Raw genomic sequence first — 10409 nt, forward strand, 5'->3', positions numbered from 1 at the left:
TATCGATCATATGCGCAGGTAGCAGACGACACGATTTATAGCCGTTTCCCTACCGCTCAAACGGGCAGATTTGCAACAAAACGTTCCTAGCAAAGTACGGGGATGCCAGATGCGAGTAGCTTTTTTTTTGTAAAGGTTAATTACTACCCAACATCGGAACAACGACAGCCATAACAACTGCAGATCGCCTGAAGTACAGCGACTGCCGCGGCGGCGCCTTTCGAAGAGAGCGCAGCAGCGCCACCTGGTGTTTTCTACACAGAAGAGCACACCCCTTCCTCGCCGTTCGCGCCACTAGATCATTCTAGTTCACTATACACTGAACCAAAGTTAACTGTAGGACGGGCAAAATGGCCTTGCAGGTGAAGGTTGGGGGGATAGGTCAAGCTTTCTGCAGCCACCACTTGTGCACAACACTGCTCTCCTTGTATGCGCTCTATGCACTGGCTGTTCGCAGTGTTCAGTGATCAGATGAGGACTTAAGCGGTTTAGGGTTTGATGTTTCCTGGCTGGCCTTCTGAGGGTCGGTGACGAGCGTGAACAGCAGATCACCACCATCTGTTCCAGATGCAACTACTTTATATTGTTGCTTCATTTAGACCTGCTTATTGGAAAGGGTGTCATATTGACAGGTTAGTTTAGTCTCGCAGCACATATTTGCTCCAGTCATAATGATTGCAGCTTCATTAAGAACATAAATGTAGTAGAAAATTGCATTGTTAATATGTGTGCACTGTTTTGTTAGTGCAAAAAGTAGCGAAATGTATCTGTGAGTCAAATGTATTGGCTAGTACGCATTTTTTTTAAAATGGTGCAGCCTAAAAAAAGCTCGTACATGGCTTTACTAAAGCCTTGTAGGACTTCCTAATAAATTTGAATTGCTCTATTTCCAGAGCAAAGCCAGAATTGGCTATTCGCGCATCCAAATACACAACGCAATCACACAAGTCTTGATCTATTTGTCCATGCACCTATCAAAAGAGACTGCTATGAGCGTGGGCGTCGGCACAGGGGTGCAAACAGGGCGACCAGCACTTGCCCTTTCCTCTGCGATGCAACAGGATTGCCTTCCTCAAGACAAAATCCTGCTGACGCCCATGGGTATGGGCAAGAGGAATCTTGAATCTGCACTGGCCATGCCCTTGACAAGGTCAGGCTGCAAGCAACTTGGGCCTGAACTTTCACCAGGAGTGATCAAGGGAGGAGTGAAAGGGATCACAGATGGCTAGCTGGGCAAGACGACACTGGCTACAAGGAATGGATACGAAGCTTTTAGATGGAATAACACCGTGGGGCAAGGCCTAGTGCTGGCTACAAAACAGTGCAGCATACCCAGCAAATTAAGCCCTGCAGGCTTGCCTGTTTGTTGTTATAGCCAATGTCAGAAAATCCGTGGCAAGAACGTTGGTAATAGAACCTGCACTTTCAAATGCACTTTTCTCAACGAAAGTATGTGCAAATCGGTCAGAAAGGCTCAAAATTTAATCCATACATTAAAGGCTTCAGTGTCAAAAAATGATCACTGTTTACAACTGGCTTCCCTGTCCCTTTTAACTAGTCTAGACCACGCACAAATGAAGAGCATCAGTGAAAGAGCTCGTTTTCTGCTAAAGCCCCCCATTTTTAGTTTCAGTGGACTCTGCGTAGCGGTGGTGTTAAGAGAATATTCCTGCTGCTGGTGATGAGCGCACCCAGTATACAACGGGCCTTTTAAGGGACCATAACGACAATACAAGTTGGTTTAGTTTAAAAGAACTAGCCTTTGGTAACTTGCTCATCAACTGCATCCCAACCCTGAAGGATTTTTTTTTTAATCAAAAGAATGTGATCATCAAAGAACTCAAATTTTGTGCTACACATCAGCGTAGAAATAAAACAGTAAAACCAGTGTTGTCAGCGTGTTAATTCCACATTAGCATATTGGAGCGATTAGACGAAACTAGAGGCACCACTGTAATAGCAGTCGTGTTTCTTGGTGGCAGCTGCCAAACACAAGTCCTCATGGTGTCATAAGGACCAGGTGAGAAAGTGGCTGATGAGTTGCCATAGCTTCAGCAGTTTCCCCAAAGGGGTCTAAGCTCATTCATGACAAGAGACAAACTGACTTTGAATGCACCAATTGTATTTTGTCTTTATTGCACCTTAGTACATTCATTCCAAGGGATCGTTTCGCCTTCCCCAACTGGTCGTTCGCGTAGAATGTTTGAGAATTGCCACGTTCACACCTTCAAGAGCAGCCTTTACATTATCGTGATATTGAATGATGAGGGTGTCAGTCGGTATCAGGTGTAAAATTGGCAAGCGCAACTAGTGAGGTGCGAGGGCTGCACTACATAGAATATGTAAATACATCAGGCTAATTTACACCAGTGTATTGTGCCATGGTCATCTGAGTAAAAGCAGGCACTGCTGGAAAATTTGAGGGACAATCAGCTCGACATCGCACAACTGGCGCATATTCAGACCGATTATGCCACACTGCAGATGCATCATAAATATTTGCACTCTGGTCCACCATCTATATTTCCAATTCAAACAAATGAGCATTAAGCATCAATGGGAAGCCGGCCAGAGTGACCCACGGCTGCTTTACAAAGATACCACTGGAGGACTTTCATTGGCACCCCTACGCTTATAACGCTTTGGGTAAAAAAACTAAAATGGAAATACGATTGGAAACGAGTAAAATTGGCGTTGACTTCTCTTATCAAATCACTGGAAAGTTGGTGGAGCAATGCCATGAGTGGCATTCACGGCACTGTAATCTGCCAACATAGGCAAGCACGCTTTTACACTTTGTCACTTAAGCAGGCATGCTTGTGAAAATGACATTTCCAACTTACGACTGTCGCCGTAACATGAGGTATGAAATCGAGGCTTCGACGGACGCCCGTCTGGTTGGGAATGACATCAAAAGACATAATAAAGAGGACGCCGACCACAAGAGAAAATAAAACAATGCCGTTTCGGCCCCCCGAACGGGACCCTCGTTGACGCTAAAAGCAGGAAAAGAAAGCTGAGTTTAAGTAGGCTGAAGCACGTGACCTAAACACTGCGTAGGCGGGGGAAAGATTGCCGTCTGTGTGGTTCAGAGCGCTTTTGTTTGTCTGTATCATTATGGATTGGAGATTCAAGCAGACGACGCCGTACCTGCTGGCGGACCGCGCAAACAGCCATGAAGTGCCATGGCATCCGCGATCGGCTTCCGGCAGCCGATGCGTAGGCAATGGAAGTGGAAGCCACGCTGCTGGAGAACCGGTCGAGCCCCTCTGGGCGTGCTTTTCCAAGGGCTGGCGCGTGCGCGCGAAAAGGTTGCACGCAGGCTTTCTCCTCAGCTGCTGGTCGGCTGGCCGTTCCCTCGCCGGCTGTAACGTCCCCCTCGCTAACCCGGTTTTCTTTTCTTTTTAATAAAGTTTTGTTCTCTCTCTCTTCAGCTTTGCCGCAATGGTCGCGCTTCTCTCAATTTTGGTTTCAACACCGCCGATTTTCGCTTCCGGCGTACCCGTGCGTATTTCAGCTGTCATATTTTCTATCTTGCAGTCTTTTTCAGGCAGAATATTCGGGAAGTTTTCAAGAAGTCACTTTTCACTGCAGTTGGCCTTCAAGTAACGCTGAAGACAATTGTATACATTGTGTAATAGCTTAATTGATCAGGTGAAAATATGTTGCTCAGTTCTGAGTTTCCTGGCCAATTTACACGCACTCCCACTAATAAATGTGCATTCAGTACCGTTGCCTTTCGGGCATCCCCTCACGCGATTTGGATTTATTGGGGGGCGTTGGCTAGCTGTGATGGCGCGCAGCAGCAATTCCTCGTGGCGGCATATAACTAATTTCGAGGAAGTATGTATGTGCAACCTATGTTTGTACAACAAAATTCACGGTAACTATGAAATGGGTTAACATTGAAATGTGCAAGTTTAAGGCTGCGTCGAGACATTGTGAGGCGGCCGCTAAAACACCCGATATCTTTTGTTATTTCGAGATTTCGTAATAGCAGCTTTTGCTGTTGAAATAGAAGATAATGCATCCACTCGTAAAAATTCGTCGCATTAGCTTTACTGTCTCTGTGAGGCGGGATTGGTGTTTCGGGGGATTTTCTATGTTGGGCGCCGGTGACGGAACCAACGTTACTAGTATAAACTGGTTGGACGGAACTGTGACAGTTGCTGTGCTGCACGTTATTAGACCCCGTCCAGTTGCGGCCTCCATGATGGAAAATAGAACCCCGCACGCAGCCTTGTGAAACAACAGGTACTCCATACTAGACCGAGAAGACACACGCTTTGGTTGTTTATTTGCCTGCGAGATTTTATTTTGCCATCCCCCGTGAAAAAAGGAAGTCATCGGGACCTTGGTGGCGGTTGCAACTCCTGGGTGACTCGTCAATAGCGGCTCTCCGTTGCCCACGGTAAGACCTGCGGCGTACAAGAGGAACTTTGGCAACTTTGTTTATTACAACACAAAAAGCGCGTATTCCCTACGCGTCAGTTTCGAAGGACCCATGTATTCTAAGCTGGGCCGGCAACCCTTAGCTTAAAAAATTGGCTGGCGATTACGATACTCCCTAATGATATATATTTGGGCGCAGCTGCAGTGCGCTGAGGCGGCACTCGTGGGTTCTCTCGACTGCAGCGATGGTGATCCTCTGCGTCGGCCGCGCGAAGTGCGTCTCGGGAAGGGACCGCGAACTGCGTCTTAGGCAGGGAACGCGCACGCCACACTCGCGTATTGTTCTCTCTCTCTCTCGCCAGCGTCGCGCAGGCGAGCGTCTCGTGCGGGCACAGCATACTGCCCCCCACGGCACACTTTCGGAGAGCGCTCGCGCTGCCACGGCGAACCGCCCTCCACTCACAATTTCGCGACACTCTCCTCCTTTGCTTTCTTTCGTCGTTCGCTTTTTCTTTCACGTACTCGTCGGTCCAGCCATCAATTTCGCCACTCTCCTCTTTTGCTTTCTTTCGTCGTTCGCTTTTTCTTTCACTGTCGGTCCAGCCATCGTTCGTCCGGTTACGCCGACAACGCGGCTCAACCCAGAGACCGCCACTAGAGAAGGTATATAACCAAGAATGGAATGGGATGCGGGACTTAAGCCAAATGAGGAAGGGAAGCAAAGGTAAGGGCAGATGGTTCAAGTCCATGACACTTTGAGCTTTACTTGCGCACTTCAGGGTGGGTTACCACGCACACATTTGGTAGAGTTAATTGAATACACTCAATTGATGAGTCACTCGGGTTGCTACAAGGGAAACGCTCCGATGGGTCATTTAGAGAAGGAAGGTGGCAACTACTCGCCATGATCCACTCTATGGAGGCCATTTTAGGGCCGAAGCTTATGATAGCCAAGAAAAAAAGTGTTCGTACGTAACTGGAACCCATTCACCCCAAAGGTCAGACAATGCAATATTCTCGTGAAATACGAGAGGATTTCAGTAAATTCTAAACCTGAGTATGACGTGATAACCGTAGCATTGCACTAATGCGTACATATTGCACGATCCGTCTGATTACGCGGCATTCTTATGTTATTGGATATTGCGCCACGCCGTATTGAAAGTTCCTGCGATGGCTGAAGAGGCGGACAAAATCAAGAATTGTAGTGTAGCCTAAATTTTGCTGAAAGAATTCATGAGCACATGAAGAATGTGCACAGTGACAGTGCGACACAATGTGATCAAGGCTTCTCTTCAAGGTGTTTGCCCTTTGGCGCAGCATTTGTTCCCATTGCTTGAACTCACGCGTATTCAGCAGTAGTGCAAGAAAATTATTTGCCACACCACTTGTTCAGTCTGGTGCGAAACAAGAAGTCATTTTAGAAACCTCGCTGCTGCCATCAATTGAGAGGATCCTTTCTATTCACAGAAACAAGCAAACCTTCACTACCTTAGCCGATGGTTCCCAAACGCGTGTTACGAGAGAAGCTGCCGGCTTCACTCTGTGCTGTTAAGACCACGAATTCTTTATTGCGAATTTTGCCAGTTGTGTGATAAAAGTTTGTTCCCTGTTTCTGCACCACAGGGTTACTTCTCAGTCTTCCCGTTTCTGGATAACGTCCACCGGAAGGGCGATCGGTCTGTCTCTAAATCACCGTTAGATACGCCACTTTCACAGGACTCAATTCAACGGCCCCTGGCGTTTAAGCGTTGATTAAGCGCCGTTTCAACCGGCAACGGTGGGCCATCAGAGGAACCTGCCGAGACCGCCCGAGCAACCGACCTGTGGCGCGCCTCTCATCCGTGGTACCCGTGGTTGTCGGGCGGCAGGTGCACGTGGTAGCCGAAGGGCGCGAACGAGTGGTAGCCGTGTCCGTGTGACGGGCCGCGGTACACCTTGATGCTCACGTGTCCCCCGTAGCCGCCGTAGCCGGGAGCCGCTTGCGCTGTCCGGCTGCACAGCATCAGCCAGGCCACCAGCATCAGAACTCGGCTCTGCAGCGACCGCAAACACGGCGTCATTGGCCATCGAGCCGATTTTTGAGGCTTGACGGGCATACACCTTTCAAGACTTCTTACAGTATTACAAAATCGACGCCTGAATGCACCAGGCGAACTGCACCAGCCACGCGAACATCCTTCAAAAACGCGTTCGTAGCGTTCTCTCCCCCAATTACCGTAATTACCCGATTCTAACGCGCCCCCGATTCTAACGCGCACCCGATTTTCCTGGCAGAAAAACCGAAAAAACTTGCACCTCCGATTGTAACGCGCACGGAAATTTGTGAGCAAGAAAAACGAATGCGAGAGAAACGGGCGATTTATTTCTCGAAGTAATCTCACTCATCTCACTCCTCGTCGCTCTCCGCTGACCACAACATCTCGTCATCGGTGCCGTCAAGCGCGTTCGCGATGCCACACTTCATAACGAACGTTCAACCATGATCGATGGGATCGTGGCCCACGCCTCGCACGCCCATCCTGCGAGCTTCTCCAGAGGCGCACGCTTCAGCCGACCGCTCGTTTTGAACGCCTGAGAGCCGCTGCTGCCATTGCTGTTATCAAGCGCGCAAGTGGAACGATTTGACGATTTGTGTGAACGCCGATAGAAAAGCCTAGGCGCCTATGCTTCCTGCGTCCGAAAAATCGTTGCTAAAAGCTTTGGCGTCATCTTGAGATGGCGACGGCGATGGGCGGGACCAAATTTCCGTTGTTTCGGCAGTTTCGGTTTCGTATCCGATTCTAACGCGCATGCGATTTTTCGACCTATTTTTCGGGAGAAAAAGTGCGCGTTAGAATCGGGTAATTACGGTACCCGCAGTCATTCAGTCTGTGCCTCTGTAGAGCCGAAATTCACTTGTAAAGTTTCACATGCTTCATTGGGATGAACGACCCTACTGCGGAACAAAAATCGTTAAGACGATTTCATTAACACTAACGTGGTCCATGGAATGTCACAGCGAGTCAGCTAAGAAGATGGCTTTAATTCTTGTTTTACAGCGAAGCTGTTTGTTTACCCGTAGCCAGGGCTGGCCTAACCTCATTCGGCGCACTGTGCGAACTCCTGCAAGGACGCCCCCTACCCCGCCCCCCCTGGTCAGCAAACTCATTTTACAGCGAAGCTGTCTGCGGCTAGTATCCCGCAGATCTTCTACTGACAAGGATCGCACGCGAGCGTTGCGCCATCTTGCGGCGGCCACTCGAATCCCCGGGATCGTATGAAAAAAAAATCCATAAAACATGAAAACAGGTCTTAGGGCCTTCACATTTTGATACAAGACGGCCGTATTCGCCCTAAAAAATGTCGTCCCAGCAATAGATTTGTGTTACAGGTGAAACCGACTTTAGGGGGTCGTTGTAAGTTTGGTCTTTGTAAGGTGGCTGTCCCACATTGAACGTTGCAGTGAAGCATATCCATCTACGGAGGGAGCATGATTGCAGAAAACTGGTTTAACTTTTGTTTTATTTAAATTTTGCCGATACCAGTTATATGACAATTGCCACCCAAGCGCTTTGGAAAGTTATCCTCGAAGTTGTGGCTTAATATGAACCGAAGAACGCCGTTCTTCGATTTATAACCAGAACTACAATGACTCGAGGTCCGTGAGCTGTCCGGCTATGCGTCGTCCTTCGTGCTTCACACCGGCCCTGCCTGCTGGGACACAGCCAGTTCAAGAAGCGTGTCGTAGAGCTCTGCTGCCTGGTAGCGGACGGGCTTCAGGCTTTGCATCCTGCACTCCCAGCTGGTGTCGCAAACAGGTTTTCATCCGTCTTTCATCCGTCAAAGAGTTTCATCCGTCTTTTAAAAACGACAACGGCGTCCATTTGTTTTTACGTCCGTAAAATTTCGGAATATTTTACAGTACCACATACGTGGGCCTTCTCTTTGGTTAAGCGTGATGCGCGGAGAATCAGACAGACAAGAGAACATCGGCGAAATGCGGGAGTCTTAGTATACTTGCGAACTAAAACAGCGGGCGCGCTAGTTCCCGGTAGATACCCCAGATAACGTACATATTCACAGAAGGAAAACGTTTTAGCGTTTAATTTGGTTACAATAAGATAAGGCAAATCATGGATTTTAGATAGAAAATGTCCCAAAAATAATGAACTTTTCCGCCTCATTACGACGATGGTTGTCGCGATAGATTTCTTGGTTGGCCGATCCTACACTGCGAGTATTTGCTACTCTGCAGGTATGCACCATTTTCTGGAATAACCCCATCAACTTTCCGGTATGCACTCCGTAGGCCTAATGTTTGGGATTGTGGTCTACGGCATGTCGCTACCTGTTGCTTGGCGTACAGTGAGTACTTTTAAAGCGAACCTTTAGAGTTATTGCTGATGGCGTCTGTAACACGAAACGGCGAAGTGAAAATGAAAAAAAAAAAACGCTCAGGCTGGTGGCCGGAATCGCACCTGGGCCCCTCGCGTTATGAAGCCGGTGTCAATCCGATTGTTCCATTTCGACATGGTCGAAGCGGCTCGGAAAACTCATTCGACAACCAAAGAATCCGTCACGAGAAAGCTTTGCGTTCAACCATTGCAACGTCGTCGTTTGACAGAGGGGTGCATGGTTTTTTTTTCGAGTGGATGCCGGTTCAAGGTGCTAAACCTCAAAATATGACTCTAGGTCTAACTTTCTAAACCTGAAAATGCGACGCTAGACCTAAAGTCGTACGGCTAACAGCCTTACGGCATGCAGATCAATGCAATTCTCATCGTACATCGAGATGGGCAACAGCTGTCGACGTTTACCTCAGAACATGACTTTAGTCCTGTATAAGTATGTCGCCCGCTTGCGTCACCTCGATCTGCTGCGCATCAATTTTTAGCGGTGAGGGCCTGAGCTGCCGCCAAGCTTCGCAGGGATGCGTTTTAATTTTTCTACACTTCACCCACGATCATCATCATCATGAGATAGAGTTGGCTTTCCCGCAGTGCGTTTTCGCGTACGGACATCATCACGGCGTGCGGGCAGCACTATCACGGGTTAAAGGATTGTCTTTAAAATTACATTTATCATCATGAATTTATCGGTGCTGAATAAGGGGGCCTCGGTTGTGGTCTGGGGTGAAGAAAGTTTGGCGCACCACTTTTCCTCACTCACATGGGCAAAAAGTCTGGCGGTGCGAAATGATTGTTATCATCTCTCTCCCTCCCTCCCTCCCCTCCCTCCCCTCCCTCCCTCCCTCCCCCCCCCCCCCCCCCTCTCTCTCTCTCTCTCTCTCTCTCTCTCTCTCTCTCTCTCTCTCTCTCTCTCTCTCTCTCTCTCTCTCTTTCAAAAATAAAACCGACCCGGGGTATAAAATAATGGCAGACCCAGGAAATGCGAACTCTCTTTCCTTAGTAGCCAGACCATTGTAAGAAATTTTGTCTATATCGATGCACACAGTAGTAATACTAGTAATAAAAACGTTCTTTACACAAAAAATAAAATGAATTCAATTTTGTGCGTCACTTTTTCATACCTAAGAGCTCATTTTTTCGGGCCGATAACTTCGGGACAAGGCGGCCTTTCAGCCATAAGTGTCGGTAGGGAATAGTTAGGTTTGTGAATACGGAAGCCTCAGGCGCTTTCTGGGAATGTCAATTGCCCCGTCGCACCCTCGTTTTGGGATTATTTAGACGTACGCGCTTTCTCTCTTACTTCAAAATGCATCGCCGGAGTCTCTTTTTTCGATGTACGGAAAACGGGGGGGGGGGGGGGGGGAAGGGGGGTCGTGTAGAGAGGAGGAGGGGTGCACGTTCAGTGAGGGTCGGCGCCCCCTTTTCGCTGGCGCCCTGTGCGACCGCCATGGTCGCTCACCCCTACAACCGGCACTGCCCGTAGCCCCCTGTCACGTAAGCATCCCCCGCCTGGTGTCCTAAGGAGGGGGGGTATCGGAGTCGTGGAATGTCTGCGAACAGAACGCACCCGCGAGCGGAAAAAAAAAAATGATTGAACCCCAGCACCCCGCATGAACGACAACGACC

The 10409-nt window shown here is 48.7% G+C and overlaps 1 protein-coding gene across 2 annotated transcripts; it reads right to left on the reverse strand.

Moving 5' to 3' along the window:
* Positions 1-4275: 4275 nt before the first annotated feature.
* LOC144170782 (uncharacterized) lies at positions 4276-7374 on the reverse strand. Of its 2 annotated transcripts, XM_077700794.1 has the most exons (3): positions 6777-7374; positions 6217-6428; positions 4276-4418 (listed from the first exon to the last, which is right to left on the reverse strand). In XM_077700794.1, the coding sequence occupies exon 2, from the start codon at positions 6414-6416 to the stop codon at positions 6231-6233; it is 186 nt and encodes a 61-aa protein (XP_077556920.1). In that variant the 5' UTR covers positions 6417-6428; positions 6777-7374; the 3' UTR covers positions 4276-4418; positions 6217-6230. The 2 variants fall into 2 exon arrangements, with proteins under 2 accessions (XP_077556920.1, XP_077556911.1); XM_077700785.1 differs by lacking the exon at positions 6777-7374 and having other exon boundaries at positions 6217-6599.
* Positions 7375-10409: the final 3035 nt, after the last annotated feature.

Source organism: Haemaphysalis longicornis, unplaced genomic scaffold (assembly GCF_048455015.1).
Source record: "Haemaphysalis longicornis isolate Haplotype H1 unplaced genomic scaffold, Haemaphysalis longicornis Haplotype H1 scaffold_1, whole genome shotgun sequence".
Lineage (NCBI taxonomy): Eukaryota > Metazoa > Arthropoda > Arachnida > Ixodida > Ixodidae > Haemaphysalis > Haemaphysalis longicornis.

Coding starts and splice junctions, on each gene's coding strand:
- LOC144170782 (XM_077700785.1), bottom strand. CDS start 6,491: ATGCCCGTCAAGCCTCAAAAATCGGCTCGATGGCCAATGACGCCGTGT.